Below are 27358 nucleotides of genomic sequence, written 5' to 3' on the forward strand. Positions count from 1 at the left end.
GGTTTCTCTCCATATGGACCTCGCCACATGTGGCTTTGCCTCCTCACATATGCCAGTTGGGTTCCAAGAGTGAACGTCCCAAGAAAGAAGAAGTGGAAACTGCCAGTTTCTTAAGGCCTGGGTCCAGAAACTGGCACAGTGTCATTTCCACCATAGTTTATTGGTCAGGTATCACAGAGACCAGTGCAAGGAATGTCAAGGAATCTGGGAACCACAGTCTTTGGAAGGTTTTATCCTTTGGCTTTTGTATTTCACCCTTTTAATCCATATAGAATTTTTTTTTAAATCATCACTGAACTGGTTATATTTTTTCCTTTTTATGTGCTTTAATTAAGTAAAATTTACATACAGTGAAATGTACATATCTTAATATACAATTTGATGAGTTTTAATTAATGTAAGCAGCCATGTAGCCACAGCCCCAGTCAAGATAAGAGTCATTTCCGCCACCCTGGACGTTGCCTCATGCTTCCTTACGGTCAGCCTTCACTCTCGCCTTTATTCTGATTTCTGTCACCATAGGTTGGATTTTACTGTTCCTGAAATTCATGTATAAATGGAATCAGATTGTGTGTACTATTTTGTATTTGGTTTCTTTCACTCAAAATAATGTTTTGAGAAGCATTCGTCAATAGTTCATTCTTTTTTAATGCCAAGTGGTATTCCAGTAAATAAATGTACCACAATTTGTATATCTGTTCTCTTGTTGATGGACATTTGGGTTGGTTCTAGTTTGGGGCTATTATGACTAACCTGCTGTGAACATTTTAATAAGTGTCTTTTCACAGACATAATGTTTTCACTTATTTTCATTACTCTTTTCTCTTTGAGTTCCTCATTTTTATTTGTTTTGTTTTCAGTGAAAGAGTCATATTATGACATGGAAATTCTAACCATTTCTTAACAGGCTTCAGCCAGTTCTTCTTTTATTAAGTCTACCTTCACACCGACCTGCAGGGGCCCCTGCCCGTTCTTGGGCCTTGTGTGAATTATAAAGACGGAGCAGCTTGGCTCTCATCATTCCCCACTCTTGGTTAAGGATTCAGCATTCTTGGGTCTGCTGAGTCAGTTGCTACTTTGTCACTCTGCTTTCCAGCTTCCAGAGTTTTAAGTTGTCTCCTTTCTTGTTATCTGGCTCATTGTAGTGGGTTTTAAGAGAAAAAAGAGTTAAATATATATTTCAATGCATCTTGTTTACCCTTTTCTTTTTTTTCCTTTCTTTCTTTTTCAGCCATCACCTTCCACATCCTGCCTCTCTCTTTTTGTTTTCTTCCCTCCATCTTGCTTCCCCTTAAATTTAGAATGACGACGGTGGAAGAATCCTCAGGCAGCATCTGGCTCAGCCCCTCCATTTTGTGGATGGCAAACCTGAGGCCCAAAGAGGACAGCAGTCCGTCCACAGCCCACACAGCTGCTGCTCTTACCTTTTTGCCTTTAATAACAAAAGAGACTTTTTGCCCTCCTGCCCTTCAGTTAGTGAGCCAGGACAGTGTGAAGAAGCAGAGTACCCCCTACTCAAGTGGAAGCCTAGAAGTCAGGTCAGCAGAAGGAATGCCGTAGCTGGCCAGGCAGCTGCGGGTCCTCTCTGGAGACCAAGAAGCAAGTCTGGATAGGACTGCCTCTTTCTTCCGTGCTCGCCCTGCCTCTGCCCTAGCACAGTGGCAGGTGGGAGGTTGCAATTAGGAGAGTGCCCAGCTGTCTTGACAGGAGAAAGTACTGAAACAGAGAAATACGTAGGTGGGACCCTCAGGTCCTTTGCATGTTTTTCTTTATTCCAGTTTTCTCCTATTTTCACTACTTTCTTTGAGCCTGAGTGTTGATGTAGAAGATAACAAAGGGACTCTAAGGCCCAGAACAGAAGGCAAGGAAAGTGACTGCTGGATTGACCACTCTAAGTTCAAAGCCAAACACACACAAGCACTAATATTGCCAGAGCCCCCAGCTCCATACACAGAGCATGTAAGAGGTACCAAGAATAGATAAGGCAACCAAGGACCGAAAGTGAAAGTACATACATCTGGAAAGTTGCTTAGATCTTCTTTTCAGCGTACAGAAGACAAAGCGCAAGTTCTGTGCCTTGGCTGGTCTGGGCTGTTCTCCCAGCAGGCTGCGTTCCCAGAGCTTTGGTCATGCAGTTTGGGCTGGCAGCAGCTGGGTACAGCCACCCTCTACCCCCTCCCACGGTGTTTCACAGCTTAGCAGCTGGGAATCCTGTAGAGACCAGAGCCAGGGTATGAAAGACGAGGAGAGCACTGTTGTCTGACTTCTCTACCCTGGATACTCTATAAGCTGCTTTGATTCTTTGTCTCCTGCAGTTTGTATTTACTTGAACAAGAATGGCAGCACAGGCCCCCACTTAGATAAGAAGAAGGTCCAGCAGCTCCCTGACCATTTTGGGCCAGCCCAAGCCTCCGTGGTGTTGCAGCAGGCTGTGCAGGCTTGCATCGACTGTGCTTATCACCAGAAAACCGTCTTCGGCTTCCTCAAACAGGGTCACGGTGGTGCAGTTATCTCAGGTAAGCGCCCCTGGGCCGGTATGGCTCCTAGTCAGAGGAGCAGGCCTTTTCAACTGGCTAATTTCTAGCAAGGCATCCTGGTTTCTACTCCACACCTGGAGGCTCTGGAGAAATACGAAAGTATTCCATTTCTCAGAGAGTCCTCATTTTCAACTCCCAGAGCCCCTCCAGGTCTTCTGCATGTCGCTGCCAAGTAGAATACCCACGCAGACTCTGTCTCCTTGCCTAGCCTCTCCCACACAGAAAATACACGGCTGCGTTGCTTTAAAGGTGATCACAAGAAAAAATCCAGAGGAGGCTGTATTGTGGAAACAGTAGAGTTTCTCCAGACTGCCATAGCCTCCTAGCTGGCTTCAGGGAACCACAGAACTCTTCACTCATTCTTTTGACTCCTTAGCTTCCCAGTCCTAAGCCAGCCCTGATACAGGGGAATTGAATCTCAGGGCAGAGTGGGAAGAATCATCCCTCTCTTTCCTGCTATGAGAGTTTGAGTCAGTTGCACAGAGTATGGTTTTTTGGTTTGTTTTTTTTCACTGAGAATAGTCACTTTTTCTGCTGTGCCCTGCTCTGTTTCAGTTTTCCTAAGTCCAAAACCCCATTCTTACCCACCAGACCTGTGAAGACTTGATCTAGAGCCTTTCAATCTTTATTTTTTTTAATAAATTTATTTATTTTATTTATTTATTTTTGGCTGCGTTGGGTCTTCATTGCTGCATGTGGGCTTTCTCTAGTTGCGGCGAGCGGGGGCTACTCTTCACTGCGGTGCACGGGCTTCTCACTGCGGTGGCTTCTCTTGTTGCGGAGCACGGGCTCTAGGCATGCGGGCTTCAGTAGCTGTGGCTCTCAGGCTCTAGAGCACAGGCTCCGTAGTTGTGGCGCACGGGCTTAGTTGCTCCGCGGCATGTGGGATCTTCCCGGACCAGGGCTCTCACCCGTGAGAGAGTGAGATTGGCAGGCAGATTCTTAATTGGCAGGCAGATTCTTAACCACTGTGCCACCAGGGAAGCCCCAGTCTTTCGCTCTTAATTGTACACTACTCCGTAACCTCCTGCCCCTGCCCTCTAACTAGTTGCAGTATCCAGCCTCAGGAAACCCAGCTGACACGGAAGACCCCATAAATACCACCTTTTAGCAGACATTCATTGAGTCCTTACTCTGTGTTAGAGGTTATTGCCAGACACTGGCCAGGGGAAGGGAAGAAAAGAAGATGACATGTTCAGGCTCTGCCCTGATGGAAAAGAAAGACTAGCTCACAGCTAACTGTGGGAGGTGTTATGTAACATGTGAGAAATGCATGCAGGGTGGTGTGGGAGCCCGGATGAGGGAGTAACTGGCTGCATGGAGGATGGGGGCAGGCAGGGAAGGAATTGCTATAAAAGGCTGAAAACTGCATGGGAAATCAAGCCTCCCTTTCCTTCTGAGGCCTCTGCCTGGCCTCTCCTTTGCTTCTGTGCAGCAGTCTACAGGGACCCGGCTTTCTTTACCACTTTTCTTTAGCAGCTGTCACCCACACCTTCTCTAGGGTTCTTCCTCTGCCCCAAAATTCGTTCCTGAGAATGACCTATCTCCGCATTTCCTTCCTGCCCTCAGACACAGATGTAGAGGCCTTTTGCTTGTTAAGGATTATACAGATACATTTTGAATAGAAATAGGTGGGGACTTTAAAAGAAAATCAGGCATGGAATAGTTCCAAATGTTGCCGAAATTCTAGTTGCCCTTATCCAGATCAGATTGAACGCCTCAGCCACTGCTGGCAATAGCTGTATTCTCCTCTTCGGCCCAGCTTCTCTGTTCTTGGGCAATTCTTATGGAAATGGAACCCCAAATGAACAGATTTCCTGGGGGAGGCCCAGCCAACTGATGGAGCAGATAGAATTATGTTCACAGTTGTTTCACAGGCTAAGTAAAATCATTCCAGAGCCCCAGGTGCAACAGACCTGCCCTGGCCACTCCCATCATTGCAAGCCCTGGAGTTGGAGGCAAAAATCAAACCCTCAAGGGAGGGAGGGGAGGGGAAGGAGGGAGGAAACCTGGGCACCGATACCGATTGCCTCTGTGTAACCAGGGAAGCCTGAGGCAAGCAGTGGGCTGGACTCCTCCTGCCCTGCCTGCGCTGCTGAGCTGAGGAACTGACGGCTCAGCCCTGTTCGCTTAACTCCACAGCCGTGTTTGACCGTGAGCAGCACACCCTCAACCTCCCAGCCGTCAACAGCATCACCTACGTCCTCCGCTTCCTGGAGAAACTCTGCCACAACCTTCGCAGTGACAATCTGTTTGGCAACCAGCCCTTTACACAGACTCACTTGTCACTCACCACCACAGAGTACAGCCACAGCCACGACAGGTACCTACCAGGTAGGAGCTGGGACGGGGTCTGGGCTAAGAAAGGGGGGCAGGGTAGCAGCTGTAGCAGCAGCAGCGAGGGCCCAGGGCCAGCCCTCAGACCTGCTAGCCTGGCACCTACTACCCCAAGATCTGGTTTTCTGTCCCTTAACTTTGCCGTGTCTGGCACTTTCTGGTCTCCTCTCATCTGTACTGTCTCTTCAGGATCTCGTCTGCTATCTTTAGGATTAACCCTCTTTCCTCTGGATTTTTATCCCTAAAAAAATGGTGGTTCATGGTTCTCCTGAATCTGCATGTGGAGCCACCGTGAAGTCACAGGACATCTCCCCGCGTGAGTCTGGCAGCAAAGGCCTAACGCAGAACTCCCTCGCCAGCGGGACGGTTTAGTCTCAGGCTGCAGATTGAGAAATTTGCTCCCGGTGATTGGCCATCCACTCTTTCCTTTGGCACGCGGCCATAACTCCTCCAGCGCCGCCAGTCGAGCAAGTCAATTCAAGTTCCTGCTGTTTCTAACTAGGCTGGAAAATAACTTTCTTAGTTAACATACCAGACCCACAGCGGGAAAGCGGATGCCACGTGGCCGGATCAGTGACTAAGCACTTCTGAGAGAGAGGTTTGAGTGAATGGAACTCAGCATCTCTAATCTGGAGCACAGGACACAGAACAACAGGGAGGGAAGGGAAGCTTGGCCTTAAACGTAGCAAGGTAGGTCATTATGGGAGAGGGAGGAAAGGCTCTTTTTAAAAGAGTCCTGTGGACCTTGTCCTGGCCAGAGGAATAGAGAGGCAGTGCTGTCAGCGCTGGGGCTGTGCTGCCTGGTGATGGGGGAGCGTAACTCCAAAAGGTGGTCCCTTCTGACCTGCAGAAGTCTTGTTCCCACACTGTCTTCCCTGTTGTCTTTTCATCATTGTCAGAATCACTCCTGATAAAAGTGCCACTTGTGGAAGAATGTGCTGGGGAAGTGACTGCTCACCCGTCACCCCCCATCCATCGCCTCTATCTGTACTGCTGCACCCAAAGGAGAATTGCTTATATGACTTGCAGGCAGGGCAGAAAGATGCCTGAATTTCAGACGCTCCTTCTGGGGTCCCCACCATCTGGTCCTTGCAGACATATCTGTGACCCTCTCACTGACCCTTTTCTTCAGAGGGAACTTCTCATCTGACCTACTCTAGATTGCTTTCTTTCAGCGTCACACTCTCTGAGAACAGAAAAGGGCATTCTTACTTGTAGTTAGGATATTGCCCTGGGAGTCTGGGCTGGGCACGGTGGAGTTGGTGCACACAAAGGCAGGTTGTTACATATCCCCTGCTGCTGGCATTCAGGAACTCTGAGCTGCACTTCAATAATTAAAATTAGCCCTACCTGAGATTCTGGAAGAACGGATACACGAGAGAGGGTAGCATGTCCATGAGTGTAGCTGCTAGTCTAAAGAGAGATTTCTCAAAGAAATAGGAACTCAGAATTCTTTTTTTTTTTAAGCATTTCTTTTTCTTTTTTTTTTTTAAGTAATTTATTTATTTATTTAATTTTTGGCTGCGTTGGGTCTTCGTTGCTGCGCACAGGCTTTCTCTAGTTGTGGTAAGCGGGAGCTACTGTTCTTTGCAGTGCGCGGGCTTCTCATTGCGGTGGCTTCTCTTGTTGTGGAGCACTGGCTCTAGGCACGTGGGCTTCAGTAGTTATGGCATGCGGGCTCAGTAGTTGGGGCTTGCGGGCTCTACAGCGCAGGCTCAGTAGTTGTGGCGCATGGGCTTAGTTGCTCCGCGGCATGTGGGATCTTCCCAGACCAGGGCTCGAACCTGTGTCCCCTGAGTTGGCAGGTGGATTCTTAACCACTGCACCACCAGGGAAGCCCCAGAATTCTTAAATGCAATAACACCGCTAACAACCAAGAGAAACGCCCTGGTAGCAGCATGCAGAGGCTGGTAGGGGTGTACATCATGGGCCTGCAGTCGTGATGATAGTTTGGGATTGGGGCGTGTGACCTTTCCTGGGAATTCTGTTCCAGTTTGCATCTCTCTGATTCAACTACCAGACAAGAGGAAGCAGGCTTTAGCCACTCTTCCTTCTTGCCTCACCAGCTAAGAAGAGACAAAGACCAGGGTTATCACCTTCCGCATTGGCTGCCCCCCTTCTCTTCCCTCTTTTTCAGACAGATTCAGCCGGCTCTCTGTGCTCTCCTATGATCTCTAACCTCTGTTTCTCATAGTGGGTGCTCAGCAGCTTGGCTGCTCTCACCCTAGTTTCTGTTTGCTTCCCTGAGATGTTTTAACTCTGCCCAGACAAACTAGACCTTTGCCTAGATTTCTAACTCTTCTGTGCTCCCTCGCTTATCTTTTCTGCCTGCCTCCCTCCCTTCCTCCCTGCCTTACTGACCCTTTGCTCCACCTCTGAGCATTTTTCATTTCCTACAGTTTTCCGATTAGTTACTTAGACCTCTGCCAAAGAGCTTGATGTGCATAAGGGCTTTCTTTCGCTTTGCCCTTTGGATCTGGTGTTTATTACTCCCACCCTTCTGCCTGGCTACACGCTTCTGCTCGTTCCACATCTGAAGATACCACCTCTCTTATCCAGGAGCTTACCAGCCCCCTCTTTCTTCCCTACAGCCCTGTCTCCACACTACCCTACCCATTCCTGAATACGGTAACTGACTGCACATTTCCAATACAGCAAATAGTCACCAAGTGTACATCCCATTAGGCTTCCTTACCTAAGCTGAGACTTAGTTTTTTCCTCCAGTGTTTTATTTTGAAAAATTTCAAACTTATAGAAAAGTTGTACAGTAGTACAGTGAGCAGCCACGTACTCTTCACCTAGATTTGCCACTTAGCTTTTTGCAGTATTTACTTTATCTGTTTCTCTAAGTGTATATACATGTATGTGTTTCTGTGTATTTTTTGTTTACTGAGCCATTTGAGAGTTAAGTGCAGATGAGAGACTTGATCCTTAAACACTTTTGTATGTATCTCCTAAGAACAAGGAACACAATACTATTATCATTCTCGAGAAGTTTAACATTAATAAAGTCTACTAGCTGATATATATAGTCCATATTCAGATTTCCCCAGTTGCCCCAGTAATGTCCTTTGTAGCTTTTTTTTTTTTCCTAATCCAAGATCCAGTGAAGGGTAATCCACTGTCTCTTTAGTTTTCTTTTATCTAGAGCAGTTTTCCAGCCTTTTTTATCTACCTACCATGATATGACATTGGCATTTTGAAGAATTCAGGCCAGTTGTTTTGGTTCAGATCATCAAACATTTATCAAATACTTACTCTGTGCGAGATCCTATACTGGGCTCTGGGGAGACAGAGAGAGAAAACAGACTCAATCCCTGCTCTCAAAGAGTTCCCAGCTCAGAGAGGAGATACAGGTAAACACGTATGTGGTAAGAGCATGGAACCAAAGGTACTCTGGCCCAGCCAGGAGTGATGAGCTGGGAGTATGGTGAAAGAAGAGGTCAGGGAAGGATCCCTCAGGGAGGCAATGGCAGCTCAGAGTCCCTTCTTAAGAACTACGCACGTGGCTGTATCAAGTACGAGGCCTATAACGATTAAGTGAGAAGGAGCTCTTTCTGGTCCTCTAAAAACTAATGGTATTAAACAGGAGATTGTATTAATTTAGCTGATCCCAGTGACTATTAATGTTAGCTGTAGTTGAAATCCACCTAGCATTCACCTCTGGGCCTGCTGGTTCCTCTGTGCTGCAGGAAGTACTTCATTTGTCCCATGACAGTGAGTTCCTCGTGCCTGTCTTTCCAGTTCCATCCAGGTCTTCTAAGCTGGTTATAAAGTGGTTCTCCTGACGAAACCCCAAAAATCACAGAATAAAAGCCAGATAAGAACTCATAATTTCTTAGGATGCGCCTTCATTCCCACACAAGGTTTCCTCATAGAACTGTCAGAGTTTTAAGAACACTCAAATGTTTATAATTAATTGAAACTGTAGTGATTCCATTATTCGGTCAGTCAGTCAACCCAGTATTTATTGACAGCTCTGATTTAGGTATAGAGGGTTCCATTGTAAACTAGGAGTCAAGGTCGTTACACCCACAGAGTTTACAGCCTGGTAAAGAATATGAACAAATAAGCAAACAAATTAATTCATGGTGATGAGTGCTTTAATGGAACAAGTTCAGAGTTCAAGAGTTCAAACCCGGTGTGTCAGGGAAGACCGTCCAGAAGAAATGATATATACACTTGGACCTGAAAGAGTAGGATAATGAGGTAAAGGTGCCACAGACCCAAAGAGATGGAAGAGGGGATGATGAAGAATGTTTTTGTTGACTGAGCGTGTGAGACTGTGAGGGGCAAGAGGAAACCTGACTTGTTTCAGAAATACAGTGTAGAAAAGAAGAATGTGAGCAGTGAGGCTGGAGTGGTAGCAAAGGCCCAGGCAGAAAAGGTCTAATTGACCAGGTTACAGACTTTATGTCATTGAGCAGTGAGGACCCATTGAAGTATTTAAAGCCATGACTGTGTTATGGAAATAACACAATCAGATTTGTGTTTTCAAAAGCTCACTCAGGGTACTTACTGTGTGGGAGAATAGTTGGAGTAGAGCAAGAGGTAGGCGGCGGGACCAGTTGGAGGTTTTTGAATTCTGCAAGGCCTCCTAGATTTGGGGATTGTCCTTTCCTTTGATATCCAAATCTAAATAAAATTAAATGACCCCCCCCCCGCCCATCCCACATAACCCAAGATGAGGTTACATTTTCCTCGTAGTAGTGCATACTTCTAGCTCAGAATTCCTGCTTCTGAGTCGGTTCTTAATCCCTTTTTCCCCTGTCAGTTCCTGTAGTTGATGGTCTCTCCTGCAGTGCTTTTTGCCCCAGCAGTTTGATCCAGCTCCTCATCCTTCATTTCCCTAAGGAAAAACCAACACAAGTCTGTTAGGTGTGCTAGACTTGTACTGAAGTCGTGGGTAGAAAGAAGGATACTTACCACAAAGGAAAGGAAGCAATTTAACATTTCTGTTTTAGTGTTTATCAGATGCTACAGCAAATATCTTACTGGCCTCTTTCACCTTAGGCCTCCGCCTATTGCCATTTTCTGCGACCCATTCTAGATTTGGAGGAATTCCCTTTGCCCTCTGATTTCTCTGTTCCCTCCATCCCATACCTCCTCCCTTCCAAGCTATCAGCAGGCAACTCCAAATTAATTTATGGTGCAAAATAATTTTGTTTGCTTTTGTCTCAACTTTCCCCTTCTACACAATGCTCAGACCTTGCCTTTCATACCAAAAGAACCATTAGTGTAATTATCTAAAAGAAAGTACCAGCTAGCCCAGATCTATACTTTCAGCAACTCAAAGAACAAAGGGAAGAGCTGTGGGTGGAGAGATTTGTTCCATCTGTTTTATGTTCCCTTTTTCCTTTTTTCTGCCTTCCTGTGGATTAATCCAGTTTTTTAATGATTCTATTCTATTTCTTTTGTTGGCTTGTCAGCTATAATGCTTTGTTTTGTTATTTTAGTGGCTGCTTTAGTTTGTATTATACATTTGTTTTAACATATCACCATCTACTTTAAAGTAATAACCATCTCCCTTTACATATAGTATAAGAACCTTAAAACAGTATGCTTCTCACCTCCTGGCCGTTATGCTATTGTTATTATCCATTTACTTCTACGTATTTTATAAATCCCACTTTACATTGTGACTGTTTTACTTTAAACAGGTCTTTACCTTTTAAAGATTTTTTTCAAATAAGAAAAAATTGTTTTATATTTACCCTTTTATAGTTACCATTTCTGCTACTCTTCATTCTTTAGGGTAGAGCCATTTCATACCATCATCTTCTCTCTGCCTAAAGGACTTTCTGTAACATTTCTCATAGTCGTGTCTACTGTAGTTGAGTTCTTCCAGCTTTTGTTGCTTTGAAAAAGGTCTTTTTTGTCTTTGTTTTTTTTTTTTTTTTTTTGCGGTACGCGGGCCTCTCACTGCTGTGGCCTCTCCCGTTGCGGAGCACAGGCTCCGGATGCACAGGCTCAGCGGCCATGGCTCACGGGCCCAGCCGCTCCGCGGCATGTGACCGGGGCACGAACCCGTGTCCGCTGCATCGGCAGGCGGTCTCTCAACCACTGCGCCACCAGGGAAACCCTTGTCTTTGTTTTTGAAAGGCACCTGTGTTGAGTTTAGAATTCCGGGTTGACTTTTTTGTTGTTCAGCGTGCTAAAGACGTGGCTCTAGTGTCTTCTGGTTAGCGTTGTCTCTGATGAGAAGTCTTCTGTCATTCATATCTTTGGTCTCTTGTATTCATTCGTCTTTTCCCTCTGGATGCTTTTTAGGCTTTCTGTTTGTCATTGGTTTTAAGCAATCTGATTATGCTGTACTTTGGTGAGGTTTACTTCATGCCTCTTGTGCTTGGGGTTAACTGAGCTTCTTGGATATGAGGGTTTGTCATTTACATCAAATTTGAAAAAATTTCTGCCATTCGCTCTTCATACATATTTTGTCACATCTCCTTTGGGGACTCCAACTAGACATATATTAATCCTCCTGAAACTTTCCCACAGTTTACTGATGCTTTTAAAATATTTTTTAGCCCTTTTTCTGTGTTTTACTTTGGGTAAATTCTACAGATATGGTTAAGTTAGCTGATCTTTTCTTTGGCAGTGTCTAATCTACTGTTAATCCACCCCATGTATTTTTCATCTCAAACGTATTTTCATTTTTAGAAGTTCAGTATGGGTCTTTTTATATCTTCAGTGTCTGCTTAACCTGCTCAGTCTTTGCTTTACCTTCTTGAACATATGAAATACAGTTATAATCACCTCTCCAGTACTCTGGCCTAGGAACTCTAGCTGCCACGTTCTACCTGGACTCTCAGCTCCAACTCCTCAACTCAGGGAGATCACCGGGCACTGTCTGATCTTCCCCTCCCTGCACTGTAGCCAGGAAGCTCTCCACACAGTAAGCTGGGAGCAAGCCTAGGGCTCATCTCATTTGTTTCCCCTCTTTCAGGCGTCTCTATCCTGCACTATCTAATGCCCAGTGTCTGAAAACTTATTTTATATATTTTGTCTTTTCTTTTAGTTGTTTGAAGCAGTAGGGTGTGTCTGATCCTTGGCTAGCAGCGGAAATCCAGAATGTATCTTGAATCCATGGATATCTTATCATCTCTACTGCCTTCACCATCATCCTCCCTCTCTTGGCCTGAGAGATCCTTTCTGGCCTATCTGGTCCCCTCACTACCTCTCTTGTTCCTCTCTGGTCCATTATCTACTTCATAGCCCAAATGGTCTTCTTAAAGCATAAATGAGATTATGGCACTCCCTCACTTAAAACTCCTTAGTGGTGTTCTAGTGCACTTTTATTATTTATGTGGCTGCATCGGGTCTTAGTTGCGGCATGCGGAATCTTTGCTGTGGCATGCGGGGTCTTTCACTGCAGCGCGCGGGCTCTTCGTTGTGGCACGCTGGCTTCTCTCCAGTTGTGGCACGTGGGCTCCAGAGGGCACGGGCTCAGTGGTTGAGGCACGTGGGCTTAGTTGCCCTGCGGCATGTGGGATCTTAGTTCCCCAACCAGGGATCGAACCTGCTTCCCCTGCATTGGAAGGCAGAGTCTTAACCACTGGACCACCAGGGAAGTCCCTCTAATGCACTTTTAGTAAAATCCAGATGTCTTACTTTGGTTTGCAGTGTCCTGCATGATCTGGCCCCTGCCTACCTCTCCAAATTCATCTCTTTGTTCCCTACATTTTAGCTACATTGTTTTTCCCCATTTCCCTGAATATTCCAAGCTCAGAAAGACCTCAGGGTCTTTCTGTGTGTGACCAGGCAGCAGCCCCTCGCCATTGCACCAGGGAACCTACAGCAGATCCTTTCCCGTGATCTACCCAGACGCATAAAATTCTCTGCATGTGGGGAGTATCCTGAGTCCTGGACCCACATTCTTATCCTTTGTAGTTTTTCTTAGAAATCAACTGTTTAGCTAATGCTTTGGGATTCATTTAGGGCCTCCATTGAACCCTAAAACCAAGCACACTATCTGGCACACCTCCACTTGGACTCTTCTTCAGAGCACAACTTGTCCAGTTGTCAGGGAGGCCTCTCAGGGTCTCCTCATCTAAAAAGGTCCCCCTGTTATTTTCTGCCTTAATTCCCTATTCCTTTCTTAGGAATATTTACAACAGTTTCTGTTTTTTATGAGCTTGTATTTTGTCATCCTCCCCACTAAATTAAATATTCCATGAGGGGAAGGGTGAAATCTATCTTTTTCACCATTCTCAGTATCCATCACCCTAACTGTCACATAGTAAGTATTTAATAGTATTTGTTGAATGAAAGGATACTTAGTAGAGGATGTGGGACACGTGGTTCAGAGAAGGATATTTTTTTAACATGGGACAGACTTAAGTCTGTCTTAAGCATGCGTAAGAACTGTGCTAGCCTCTGAGTCCTATGTTGGTGTAAGAAGTTTCTTAGATCCACAACTGTAGTTGTTTTTTGATCATTCAGTTTACCCCCATGAAGGGGAAAGCATGCTTCTGAGTGTAAAGTCCTTGAATCTCAGAAGCAGAAATGGCTCTAGAGATGATCTAGTATCTAGCCCAGCAGACAGTTGTGTTCATCTGACTTCTGCTTAAATACCCCTAATGATGTGTTGCTCACAGTCACCTTTGGCAATCAGTTTTATTGTTCGATACTTTTGATTACCAAATGCCTTGCTTTTTGAGCTGAAATCTACCTTCTTATAACTCCTACCCCTGCTCTACTCTCTGCCTTCCAAAAAACAAATCTACCTCCAGCCCTCTTCTCTACCCATGACTGCCCTTGGTGTCTTTGTCTCCTCTGACTTTTCTCCAGCCTGTATATGCCCATCCTCTTTCTCCTTTGCCATGAATTCTAGGCCTCTCACCACCGTTCTGGTCATCCTCCACTGGGAACTCTAGTTTTTAAGGTCAGCCTTGCAATGTGATACTCAGAAGATCTGCTTCTCACTGAAAATAGCTGTGTAAGGGCAAGGTCCTTGTCTGTGTTTACCTTTGCATACCCCATGCCTAGCACGGTGACTGGCACACAAAGGGTGCTCAACAAATGATTGTTGAATGAATGAACGAGCTCCCTCTCATGCTGATTGTTCTCATGTCTCCAGCATTCACTGGTGAATTTAATTCAAGTTGATCCTGTGAGGTTAAGGGATTTCATCCCCATTTTATAGACGCACAAGCTGAATCCCAGAAAAAAGGTGGTGATCATTGACTAATCATCATGCCAGTAATAGAACTCAAGTGTTCCAGCCCCAACTTCTGATCCCTGGGCCAGTGGTTTCAAAGTTTGTTTTGTTTTAGCAGTAGAACTCCTTTTTTGCAAAGGTAAGATTATATGAAACTCTGGTATATAAAAGCTAGAACCAGAGCTGTTTTGATAGAAGCTGGGATGAGGCCGAGGCTCTAGCGAGGAGCTAGGAATTCTGCAGGGCTCTGTGGAGCACAGCTGGGGAGCACTGCAGCCTTCTGCCCTGGCATCATCCTGCTGAAGGCAGCCAGGGCCTCATCTGAGCAGCCTTAAGCTGACTAGGACCTCTCAGAGCCTTGGGTGTGGCGCTTCATTTTTCCTCTTCATCTCATTAGGATAAGATTTAATGACCTTGCCTAGTCCAGGTGCCACCAGTCCAGCTTTTCAGACCTCTCAACCAGAATCCAGATTTCTTTTGCCATTCTTAGCATTGCCAAGAGAAGAGACACTTACTGATTTTGCATCAGCATCTGGTGAACCCCTGGCATTGTCATCATGATTATTCTTCACATCTGTTAGCTCATGTGAAGTAGGTCTTTGCTGAGTAAAATGAGTACTAGAAAGGTGAGGTCATTACTGTGCTGATAAATACAGAAACTAGAGTTCATTTTTTTCTTGAGCTATTGCGGAGAACTTCGGTCTACACTCTAACTCTGAATGAAGAATAAAATACAACTCCCCACCTTCGTAAAGTCCATCCCATTCTGTTTTCTCATTTGATGTTCTCAGCATGACAAAGGGTGAGTTTTCCCCATTTTACAGATGAGGAAACTAGTACTCAGAAAAGACAAATATCTTGCCTTGAATCACATACCTAGTGAGAGGCAGGAGCCCAGAAGTAGAACCCAGGCATCCTGTTTCCTGGATTGGATTCCTGTCCTTGTCTCAAAGTGGGACATTGCTATAATCATCTCTCCTGGAAAACAGGAATCTGAAACCTCACCTGCAGAAATGGGGTGGGATATGGTTTAGGTATCCTAGAGCGCCTCAGAGACTTCTCTCTTTCAGAACCGTTTCTAGGAAAGGGCTTCATCAGTTAAATTTCCTGAGATATGGATGAATAGCTGTCTCATGCTAGATTTGACTGTAATCCCATGGTTCACCAAGCAATTTTAGGCGAGAATTAGAAAGTAGTCCTAAAATCCTAAACCATCTTGCCAAAGAGGTCTTACTGTATACCAGACAGTTTCCTTGAATTTAGCGTTCATCAGAGGCCCTGTATGAATCCCAAGCATTACCTAAACACCTAATCTCTAAGAAAAACCACAAAGGACAGTGTAATATGGTCCAGGACCCAAGACATACCCCATAAGCAGAGAAGGCAGTGGCCAGAGGATCTGACTTGGTATGGGTAGAACCCAACCATGAGAGGGAGTCTGCCTCAGGTTCTATAGTGCAAGGATTAGGGGCTGCTGCGTGGGGTTGGGCCGTGGCCTGGGTGTAGAAATGTCAGGATGAGGCTCCCTTTACGAAGGCTTTCCTAGCCATTCTCTTTTTTTTTTTTTTTTTTGGTGGTACGTGTGCCTCTCACTGCTGTGGCCTCTCCCGTTGCGGAGCACAGGCTCCGGACGCGCAGGCTCAGCGGCCATGGCTCACGGGCCCAGCCGCTCCGCAGCATGTGGGATCTTCCTGGACCGGGGCACGAACCCATGTCCCCTGCATCGGCAGGCGGACTCTCAACCACTGCGCCACCAGGGAAACCCCTAGCCATTCTCTTTTGATGTTCACAAACCCCTTGGGAGAAAGGGGCCTCCCATGCTATAGGTTAGGAGACTGAGGTCCTGAGGGAAGCACCTTGTCTGCTGAGCGGCAGAGTCAAATTCTAACCCAGATTCTGTGCTCCATGCCCATGCTCTCACTACTGTACAACTCCAGCTTCCTTGGAATGTTTCCATAAAACAAGGCAAATATGAAAGGAGGGAGGAAGCATAGGAGCAGATCCTTTGCAGACAGGCCTTTAGCCAGGCATCCAGAAGCATTTCTGAGGTGTCCTGCTGGCTAAGAGGCTCAGCTTCTGAAGTGCCCTCCTCTAAGCAAATGTGTCTCTTCAGCACCTCTATTCCCTGCTCTAGCGTCTTGTGTTAGGGCAGACTCTTCCCAGAATCTCTTCAGCACCCCTATTCCCTGCTCTAGCGTCTTGTGTTAGGGCAGACTCTTCCCAGAATCTCTTCAGCACCCCTATTCCCTGCTCTAGCATCTTGTGTTAGGGCAGACTCTTCCCAGAATAGCTTTCTTTTTTTTTTTTAAGGTTCTCCTTGTCAGAAAAAGCCTAAGACATCCAAACCAGAAGAAAACTCAGAGACCATCTAGTCTAAAAGGAAGTCTCTGAGGAGATCCATGTCCAGAGAGTGGCATTGGGCTTGACTAAGGCCACCTAGTGAGAGCCAGAGCCATGACTGGTACCCAGGCACCCTGTGACCCAGCCCAGGGCTCTCTGCTTTGCTGCCTCTTACTCCACCCAAACAGATTCCTGGGAGCCAGCGCCCTGGCAGTCCTTTCAGGCTAGTCCCTGCTGTAACTCTGGTTTTACTGTTTTCCAGGTGAGACCTTTGCCCTGGGAAATAGTCTGGCCCGGTCCTTGGAGCCACACTCAGACTCAATGGACTCCACCTTGAATCCCACCAACCTTGTCAGCACCTCCCAAAATCTTCGAAACCCTGGGTACCGGCCTTTGCTTCCATCCTGTGGCCTCCCACTGAGCACTGCCTCGGCTGTGCGCAGGTTCTGCTCCAGGGGTAAGCTTTTCAGAGTTCTGGCTCTCCTGCCCTCCCTCATTCTTTCCTTCTTCCCTTCCTGAACCCTGGGAGGCCAGAAAGGACTTAACTCTGTTGCCTGCTGCCTGGAGGTTGGACTGCCATCTGGGCTACCATTGTGCCTGACTAGGCCCCTGGGGAGCAATTGAAGCTCTGGGATTAGCTTGAGAATAACAGAAACTAAGAGCCAGCGACCTAGAGCCAAAGGGACAGGGAAGGAGTCCTTCATTCATTCATGAGCCATTTATTTGAACACCGTCTGTGTTTGTCATGGGGATGCAAAAATCAATCACTTCTTGTCCTTAAAGAGCTCAAAGTCTTGTGGGAGAGACAAACACTTAAATAGGTAACTTGAAAACAACATCTTGAGTGTGGCTAAAGAGATACACTTTGAGTTGCTTGAAAGCTGCAAGAAGGAACACCTAACCCGAGCTTGGTATCCAGGGGAAGCTTCCTTGAGAAAGTGTCTGACATTTTAAATGTTGACTATATTAATGTATTAGGAGTGGAAGGCGGGGGAGAGCTTTCCAGGGAAGAGAGTACAGTATGGACAAGGGCAAAGGGATAAGAACTAACACAGATTGTACCAGCAACTACACGCAGTTTGGTATTGCTGAAAAACAAAATGTAATTCTGGGACTTCAAAGGGAAAAGCCTGCAAGCATCAGGGGTTGTATCATAGAGGACCTTAAATGCCACGTTAAAGAGTTTGGAGTTGATCTTGTAGGTAATGCGAAGGTCTGGAGACTTTTACTTAGAGGCAAGACCTAAACAGGTTTGTGTTTCCAGTAGATCATTGACTACTGTGCTGTGGATGGAGCTGAGGCAGGACAAGAGTAGAGAGACCGCTTAGGAGGTTACTCAGGTTTCTGGCCAGACCAGAAATGATAAAGGCCTAGATTAGGGCAGTGGTAGAAGGTTTGTAGAAGGGAGAATAGATTTGAAAACTCTTCATGAGGTAAATTGAGTCAGATTCAAGGGTTGTGAGGAAGGAGTGGGAATGTCTCCCAGGTTTCTAGAAGGGGTGACTGGATAGATGGCAGTGCCATTCACTGAGAGAGGGAACCAACCATAGAAGAGAAAGAAGGGGAGGGAGCCCGTGGGTCATCTAGGTGATACCCAGCAGGCAGTGGCTGTGCAGGTCTGATCCTCAGGGAAGAAGACTGAGCTGAAGTTAAATATTTTGGAGTCATCAGCAAATAGATGGAAGTTGAAGTTGTAGGGTGAATGACCCCCAACTCCCAGGAGTATGTCTAGAATGAAAAGAACAGTTGACCAAAGAAGGAGTTCTGGGGACCAACAAAGTTCAGGAGGAGGGAGCAGGAAGAGGATCCCACCAAGGGGACAAAGGAGTAGTCAAATGTGAGGAAAAACATAAGAATTTGATACTGTGGTGGCCGGGAGTACAGAGAGTGTTTGAAGACGAGTACAACCCAAAAAGGTTTGGTAAAATAGGACTGAGAAATATCTTCTGGATATGGTGATTAGTGAGTAACTGGTGATCTTAGTAAGAGCAGCTTCAGTGGTGCTGGAGGGTGGCGAGGGCAGATTGCCGTGGGTGGGGATATCAAGGAGAGTTTGATGAGAAAAAAGGAGGTGACCTTCAAAAGAAGGTCTTCTAGAGTGGGTGCACGCTGGGCATGTGTATCAGCAGACAACTTGAGCCTTCCAAGAAGAAGAAATTCAGAATATAGGAAAGAGGAGAGAGTAAGGCCTTGTGGGTGGTAGAAAGGATTAGGGACCAGTCTTAAGACAGAAGGAGGCACACCTTGCTCCCTGAGACTGGAGGGAAAATTGGCTGTGGCCATGAGGGAATGGAGAGAGGGCTGAGTAGGGAAGGGCTCCAGAGTGCCAGGAGATTGGACCAGCCATAAAGAAGACAGGAGGAAATGGGTCAAGGAGGAGGGGATGGTTTGCAGGAAACATGAAGGTCCAGCGATGCTTGGAGCTTGGAGGCTAGTTTGCCAGTTTACAAGAGCTATGGTTTTCTGGTGTGGTTCTTAGAAACCTAGATGTGGGGTGAAAAAAGACAGTTTGAGAGGTAAGTTTTTATGTTGAGCTAGCAGAGCAGGAGGGGGCGGGGAGCAGGGGAGCAGGTACTTAGTGGAGCTGGAAGAAGAGGAGTTTAGATCATCAACACTGGATCTGGGCAGGGTGGGGAAGAAGCAAGGCCGAGAGAAGGCTGAAGGATGGGGAGACTATAAGTTTGATGTGCTAAAAGGGTCTTTGTGACATAATGGTTATGGGGACATAGGTCCCAAGAGAGCTGAAAAGGTGGGATGTTGGGGTCAGAGAGGGGGATGTTTAAAATTCCTAAGTGGATTTGTTCCAAGAGATGCAAGAACCAGACAGTAACCTTGGCAGTAAGCATTTGAAGTATAGTAGAGATGAAAGTCTCTGGAAGCAAGGCAGCAGTTGAATGGATTACCTCTGAGGATTATGGCAGGAATTGGGGTGGAACAGAAGGTAGTGAGTTAAGTACCCAAAAGTCTTCATTTAACAAAGAGCAGAAACCCAGAGATCTGCAGATGAAAGTGATCCGGAAGGGCAGACGGTCGGTACATGTCTGGCCTGTGAAGAACACGAGCTTCCGTCGGAAGATGGTCTAAAAGCAGCAGTGGGGAGACAGGAGAATGCCATTTCCACACCCACTGTGGCCTCCCCCAGTCCAGGGATGGATGAGGTGTGAAAGAATAAGACGACTCCAGTAAGCAAGGCCTGCAGTGGCAGAGGGGGTTCTCAGGAAGGCCGAGACAGGGAGAGAAGCCTGGGATGCCCCTCCCGACCCTAACCCCAGCAAGGCCCCACATGGAGCAGCGTAAGGAGCTCTGAAGTAGAGGCAGGGCGGAGGGTTGGTGCCCTGCCTTGAGACTTAAGTCACCTCAGCTCTCAGGTCTTCCTGCTCCTCATACACAAAGTGGAGGTGGTGATACTGACCTGCTCTTTTCTCAGGCGTGTTAAATGGATCAAATGGAAGCAGGGATATGGGGTCATTTTGGAAACTGAATCATTCCCGAGGTATGAGGGGGTTACTATTAGTGTTCTCTTCCCCAAAGCCCTGTTTCTGTTAGGCGTGCTTCCTTTTTTTTTTAACTTTATTATTTTTTTTATTGAAGTACAGTTGATTTACAATGTAGTGCCCGTCTCTGCTGCACAGCAGAGGGACTCAGTTATACACATATGGGCATTCTTTTTTAATATACTCTTTCCCGTTATGGTTTATCCCAGGATATTGAAGAGTTCCCTGTGCTCTACAGTAGGACCTTGTTGTTTATCCAACCCTACTGACATATATAATAGTTGGCGTCTGCTAGTCCCAAACTCCCAGTCCTTCCCTCCCCCGCCCCCTCCCCTTGCAACCACAAGTGTGATCTCTATGTGTGTGAGTCTGTTTCTGTTTTGTAGACGGGCTCATCTGTGCCATATTTTAGATTCCACACGTACGTGACATCATACTGATAGGCTGCCTCGCACGGCACTGGCCTCAGATGCCACTGTTGTCTCCCAGGCATCTCCACTCTTCCCTTGGGATACACTGGGAGTCTGTTGGCCAAGTCACAGTCTGAATCTCTCTTGACCCTGAAGATCCTCATAAAGCTATGAGAGAATTCTCTTCGGTTGGCCCTAGAATTGTTTCTCTCGAAGAATTTAGATGACAAGTCTATGCCCTCCCTTATTTCATTGATCCATATGGTCGGGCCTCAGTTTGTCAGTCTGGCCTCTTGTGGATGTGCCCCACCTTCCTTAGTCATCCTCAGACTGAGACACTCTGCCTTGCATGAAGAGTGACCACCAGCTGTACCCATTGGGTGGAGAGAGAGACCCCTGGTATAGTCTGTCTGCAGGAACGGGCATAGGAAAAGACAGAGACAGGGCACTAACTTCTCTCTTTCCTAGCTGTGTGGTCCTGGGCAAGTCACTTCACTTCTCTGGGCCTCAGTTGCCTCATCTCTAAACTAAAGATGATGATACTTCCTTCAAAAGCTGTTTTAGGGCTTCCCTGGTGGTGCAGTGGTTGAGAGTCCGCCTGCCGATGCAGGGGACACGGGTTCGTGCCCGGGTCCGGGAAGATCCCACATGCAGTGGAGTGGCTAGGCCCGTGAGCCATGGCCGCTGAGCCTGCGTGTCCAGAGCCTGTGCTCCGCAACGGGAGAGGCCACAGCAGTGAAAGGCCCGCATACCGCAAAAAAAAAAAAAAAAAAAAAAAAAAAAAACTGTTTTAAGGGTCAAATGAGCTGACGATGCTGGGAGTTGTGGATGTATCAGGCCACTCTCCGCCACATTCAGTGCATCCCAGTCGTCTCTTGCCTGGACTGTTATAGTAGCCTCCTTTTCAACTGATCTCCCTTGCTTCTGTCCTTGCCCCCCTAACGACTGTTATCAACACAGGCTCAGAGTATAAGTTGGTTCGTGTCACTCCTCTGCTCAAAACCAACCTTCAGAAAAGCCAGTGGTTTGTCAGTGGCTTACAAGGTCCTCTGTGATGTGCCCTGCCACTCGTCCCGCCCCACCACATACGTACATACTCTCAGATGTTATTTCCTGCCATGTTCTCTTCACTCACTCTGCTCCAGCACACTGGCCTCCATGCTAACCCTTCAACATGCCAATCAGTCTTCTGCTCAAGGTCTCTGCTCAAATGTCGTCTCAGAGATGCTCTCCTGACCACTGTATAAATTAGCAACTTCCTGCCTCCTGCCCTCATGGAGTGTATGTTCTAATGGAGTAGGCTAACAGACAAACATGTAAATATATAATAGTATTATATATGAGTATATATGTGTGTGTATTTATAATATCATTATATAAGTATGTGTATAATTGTGTGTGTGTGTGTGTGTGTGTGTGTGTGTGTGATTCCTAGCTCCCCTGGGTAGAGGAATTAGCTAAGATGGTCCAAGAAGCTAAAATGGACATATTCATGTGTAGTATCTGCTCCCTGCTCTCCATCATCTGTGCAGTTGGTTTCTGTCTCAGCATCGCAGTGGACTTTCAGGGCAGGGAGAAGTGGCTGGCTCACACAGCCCTCTCCAGCTCCCTGTCTACCACCCCTCTAAAAAGCCTTTGGAATTTCTGTGGCGCTGATCACCCTGCTTGCTCCAGCACACTTCTGTCCGGTCTGGTCAGTGCCCAGCTACAAGCTTGAGAGGTAGTATGTTCCAGTCTCTTCCCCAGGGAGCAGGAGGGGTGCCAAGCCAAGTGTGCTTCGACTTTCAGACCTGGGACCCGGAATGAAGGAATATGAGAGAAGATCTTTAGCCTTTGCAAGACATGGTTGAAGAGTAGGGCCTTTCTACTTTCACTGGTGTTTCACCTCTGACAGTTGGCTGCTGACTGGGCATCTCCTGGGTGGTGAGGATACTGACACGAGCAAGGCAGGGTCCCTGCCTCAAGACAGACCTAGGCTGGCGGGGAGACAGGAAAATATACATGGAACTATGACGTAGGATCATTCATTCATTTAGCAAACGTGTTTGAACATCTGCTGTGGCAGAGCAGGCACTCTTTTATGTGCTGTGAAAGGAAAACACTCTCCTCCTGCCTGTCTCCCTACGTTCAGTACTCTGTTCAGCACTGCTTCACTTCCCCTGCAGACGTTTGGGTTTCCACACACCAAGCAATTCTGCGATGCCAGCTGGGCCTCCTGCAGTTTTACTCAGTTCTGACACGAGCTCCCTGGAGGAAGCGTCAGATCCCACAGGATAAGGGCTCCGTCCCACCAGACTGACCCCCCCACACACATACTTCAGCTGCCAGTTCAAAGTCCACATTGTTACCTGTGCTTCTGACTGACCTGGCTCTAAATTCGAGGTTCCTGTGATCCCTTCCATGGGTTTGATTAACCTGCTAGAGCATCTCACAGAGCTCAGGAAAACTGTTTACTTGCTAGATTACCAGTTTTTTATTAAAAGGATGCAATCCAGGAACAGCCCAATGGAAGAGATGCGCAGAGGAAGGTGTGGGGGAAGGGGTGTGGAGCTGCCGTGCCCTTCCTGGGTACACTGCTTGCCCAGGACCTCCACACGTTCACCAGCCCAGAAGCTCTCTGAAGCCCTGTCCTTTGGGCTTTTATGGGCTTTTATGGCGACTTCATTATATAGGCAAGGTTGCTTATTTCGTTGGCCGTTGGTGATTGAACTCAATCTCTAGCCCCTCTCCCTTCCCCAGAGGTTGGGGGGAAAGTTCCCACCCTCTAGTCACCTGGTTGGTCCCTCTGGCAACCGGCCCGCATCCTTAGGGGCTTTCTAAAAGTCACCTCATTAACATACCCAGGTGTGGATAAAAGGGACTTGCTATGATTAGCAAAAGACACCTTTATTTCTCGGACCACTTAGGAAATTCCTAGAGTTTTAGGAGTTCTGTGCCAGAAAAGGGGATGAAGACAAATACATACGTTTCTTCTTATTAATCAGAGTATCACAAGGACATAGCAGGGAATAGGAGAAGACAGATAAACATAAATGCATGGAATTACTGTAGGTTGTGATATGTGCTGGGGGTGGAGGAAACTAGAGTAACTGGATTGAGAGTGATTATGTGGGGACTGAGTACTTTTATTAGGATATCAGGGAAGGCCTCTCAGAGGAATCAATATTTGAGATGAAACCCAAATGTTGAGAAGGAATCAGGTGTGCAAAGATGTGGGGAAAAGACAATTTTAGACAGAGGAAATTGTGTGTCTGGGTCAAAGAATAAAAGCATGGCTTATTCAGGAGGCAGAAAGAAAGCCAGAGTGTCTGGAGCTTGGTGAGTAAAGGATGGGGGGAAGGGGGAGAGGAGATAGCAAGGGCCAGATGATGGGATGCCTTCTAGACCGTGGTAAGGGGTTCGACTTTATTTCAGGTGCGCATTTCGAGGCCATTGCATTTATTGACATGATCCAATTACTTTTTTTTTTTTTTTTTTTTGCGGTACACGGGCCTCTCACTGTTGTGGCCTCTCCCGTTGCGGAGCACAGGCTCCAGACGCGCAGGCTCAGCGGCCACGGCTCACGGGCCCAGCTGCTCCGCGGCATGTGGGATCCTCCCGGACCGGGGCACGAACCCGTGTCCCCTGCATCGGCAGGCGGACTCTCAACCACTGCGCCACCAGGGAAGCCCAATCCAATTACTTTTTAAAGGTTGTTTTGACTGCCTTACGGAGAAAAGATTATTAGAGTGATGTGATGGGGGAAAGTGTCTAGAGATTGAGCTGTAACCAAGAGATCCATGAAATGCTTTGTGAGACCAATTATTTCAGGATTAGACAGGAAAAGTTTCATAAAGGAGCTGATCCTTGAAGGCGACCCTTGCTTAGCTAAGTCAGAGTTTGCCAGAAAAAAAAAAAGGAGAAATTGAAGGGAGAGAAGGGGGCACATTCCGGGCAGAGGGGATGAAGCATGCCAGAGATCTGTGCCGGTGATGATCATACAGAGAGCTCAGATCCCACAGGGGAAATGGGAGGGGCTGTTTTTGAGCCAAGATTGAGATAAAAGCTCTAAGCAGACCAGTAAATTAACATTGAGATTCCTGGCAGCCAAGGCAAAACTGCTCTGCCTCCAAGTGTTTGGCTGACTTTGCTACAGCCTTGGAGGAGGCACTGGGTATTACCATCCATCACTTTTTTTCCCTTCCTGGGCCCCAAGGACTTGGCTATAATCTAACCCAGCTCCCGAGGTCTCTCTAGAAATGGTCCCCAGAGCCAAAGCAAAAGCAGCCTCACCTGCCAGCTCCTCCACGCCCGCCCCCAATCCAGGTCATCCCCTTACTTCACTGCTACCCCTGATTCAGGTCCAGGCAGAATCACAACCTCAGTTTAAAAACCATTTCCAGAATCAGACCTACCCTTAAGATTTGAGTGAAGAGGGTCTCAGGCCTTTGGTCCCTTTGTTGAAAACCCTTCCCTCCCCCGGTTGCCTCTGGTTCCCCTGCTCTGGCACTGCTGAGCCTCAGTGGTCACACAGGGCCATTGGGACAGGCCAAGGAGCGTGCTGGGGAGTTACAGACCAGTCCCCGCCCATTATGCAGGTGTCCTCCTGTCCTGCAGGGTCGGATCGCCGGGATGCCTCTCGACAGAGTGGCCGGGACCCCTCCTCGTGGACAGTCGAGGACGTGATGCAGTTTGTCCGGGAAGCTGATCCTCAGCTTGGACCCCATGCTGACCTCTTTCGCAAACACGTAGGTGCCCCTGCCTGACCTCTCCTGTGTCCGCTGGGAGTCCTGCTTCTACACCTTATAGACTCTTAAAGGGGCACGAGCTATATACTTGTTCTAGGTTCCTTGAAACTGAGCACAGGCGACACCATACAAACTTAGAGACAGAATCTTGGGTCCCAAACAGCCCTCCCTGGGCACTGAATTCAGCTCACTCCTTTAGTGTAGGATCTGATTCAGCCACACTCCTACTGGGTCCCAGGGACAGGACTGTCCTCTCCTAGGAGCACTTGCTCTCCTAGCTACCTGCTGTGGCCTAAGGCCAAGTTAAAGAGTCTCTTGCCAGGTGGCCCCCAACTCTCCTACCTCATCAGAACCCCATCCTCTACTTTCTCCACTCTGAGCCGCCTCCATCTCTTCAAGTGGCCATTTGGCCCTGTGGCCAGGGGCTGCTGCTGACCCCCCTGCAGTGACCATACTCCTCATCTGGGGCTCAAGCCCACTTCCCTGTAGCCCCTGCCGCCTGGTGCTGTCCTGTGCTTGGGGCACTCTCACTGGTCACTCACTCCTTCAGGCCAGGTGGGTTTGGAGGGTGCTCTTAGGTCAGGCCTGAAGGTCTCACAGCTGCTCAGCGAGTGCCTGCTCTGTGCCTGGCTCACACGGAGGGGTCCCTGCTGCTCAGGAAGGAAGGTGACTCACCCGATAGCCCTTGAAGGGCGATACAGAAATAGTCCGTGATGAGTGACAAGTACACTGACTGGGGAGGCCGCCTGGGAGGAGACGGAATTGAGCTGACCTCAGAGGTTTGGGATCCGGGGAGACTGCCTCTCGGGCAGCAGAGAAAGGAGATTCCTATAAACGTGTGTGAAGAGCTTAACCCGGGGTGGGGGGGGGGGTGGTCAGTAGGAGACGCTGGGGAGGGGTGGCTGGAGACAGACGCTGGGGAGAACAGGTAGGCTGTAGCATCGCAGCAGGTTCACTGCCACGTGGCTGGCATCTCCCCGGGTGGCCTTTAATCAGGAGCTGGGGTGGTCAGACCACCCAGGTCTGATGACGCCTCCCTCCATCCCCGCAGGAGATCGATGGCAAGGCCCTGCTTCTGCTGCGCAGTGACATGATGATGAAGTACATGGGTCTGAAGCTGGGGCCTGCACTCAAGCTCTCCTACCACATTGACCGGCTGAAGCAGGGCAAGTTCTGAACAGGGAGACGCAGCCTAGACAACCGAGGGATCGAGCAGAGGGGCCATCCTTCTCCCAGGAAGGAGGGCCATCGGCCCCCTCCCGGGCACCTCAGTGGGGTCCGAGGCTGCCTCAGGACTCCAGGAGGCTGTGTGGAGCTGCCAGCACTGCCCCTCCTGCCATGGTATGTCCTTCCATGAAGGGCCGAGACGGGCATGGGGCCCAGGGTTGCCACTGCTCTTCCCCTCAGCCCTGCCTCGGCTCTGAGGTCTCCTGTATTTATTGCTCAGGCCTGGCCGGCCTCTCCCCAGGAATTTAGACTGAACGCCTTCCAAGTGATGGAGGAAGGGGCTGACCCCTGAGGCCTCGGAAGACGGGGCCCTGAAGTGACACTCGTGCCCGGTCCCCTCACCACCCGCTGGGCCTGGTGTGGCTCCCCATTACCCCATGGCTCCTGCCTTCTCACGAGATCCGCGGACTCCAAACTCATGGTGCAGACCTCTACCTTTTTTAAGAAAAGATCTTTTCTTATTAATTTATTGTTTCTGGCACTTGGGCAAGCCCTCCAGTTCATACCCCTCTCGCTCCAGACACTGGGTTTCAGGAGGAGGGAGACTGCCCTGCCCCGGCCCCAGACAGGCCCTCTCCAGAGCGGTGTGGCCCCTTTTCAGAGGACATTACCTAGGGTCCCTGTCCCCTTGCCTCTCTTCCTCCGCTGGGCCCTCTGCAGCCTCGGCCTCATCTGTGGGAATGGGAGTCCCTGCCCTGCACTGTCCCCACCGCAGCTCCCTTGCCCTGGCCAGAATTTCTGCTGAAGAAGGTTGGGCCCAATGATTTTAAGCCAAGAAGGCCCTGAGATGGATGGGAGAAAGGGGTCTCTAGGCTGGAGTCTGGTTGTACCCACTCCACTGTCCACATGCTTCCTTTGTAAGCAAGTCAGCAGCACAGCTGCCCCTGCTGCCATCTGGACTTATTTTATGTCAATTTGTTTATAAATAAAAAACAATATAGATGCCAGTGTCTTTGTAATCGGTCAACAGATAATCAGCGTGCCTCCGAAGGGCAGGCCACTCTCCTTGTCTTGGTCTTTGCTCCTCGTTTTTATCTACGAGGAAACTTGGACAAGATGCTCCCTGAGTTCTCGTGACTCCAGCAATCCCTAGAGAACAGGCTGTCTGCCACGTGCCCACTGGGGC

The 27358-nt window shown here is 48.0% G+C and overlaps 1 protein-coding gene across 10 annotated transcripts in view; it reads left to right on the forward strand.

Annotated features, from left to right (window-relative positions):
- Nucleotides 1-27141, forward strand: part of SCMH1 (Scm polycomb group protein homolog 1) — a 191953-nt gene extending 164812 nt beyond the window's left edge. For 6 of the 10 annotated variants that reach the window (XM_082651095.1, XM_082651097.1, XM_082651102.1 and 3 more), the window contains 6 exons: nucleotides 2316-2516; nucleotides 4680-4871; nucleotides 16637-16831; nucleotides 19802-19867; nucleotides 24875-25005; nucleotides 26057-27141. In XM_082651095.1, coding sequence (XP_082507221.1) covers nucleotides 2316-2516; nucleotides 4680-4871; nucleotides 16637-16831; nucleotides 19802-19867; nucleotides 24875-25005; nucleotides 26057-26182 — 911 coding nt within the window. In that variant the 3' untranslated portion in view covers nucleotides 26183-27141. Of the gene's footprint in view, nucleotides 1-2315; nucleotides 2517-4679; nucleotides 4872-16636; nucleotides 16832-19801; nucleotides 19868-24855; nucleotides 25006-26056 lie in introns of all 10 variants that reach the window. The other 4 variants (XM_082651098.1, XM_082651096.1, XM_082651100.1 and 1 more) reach the window with 3 other exon arrangements.
- Nucleotides 27142-27358: the final 217 nt, after the last annotated feature.

This window comes from Grampus griseus (genome assembly GCF_964374135.1).
Source record: "Grampus griseus genome assembly, chromosome: 1".
In the NCBI taxonomy this organism is placed as follows: domain Eukaryota; kingdom Metazoa; phylum Chordata; class Mammalia; order Artiodactyla; family Delphinidae; genus Grampus; species Grampus griseus.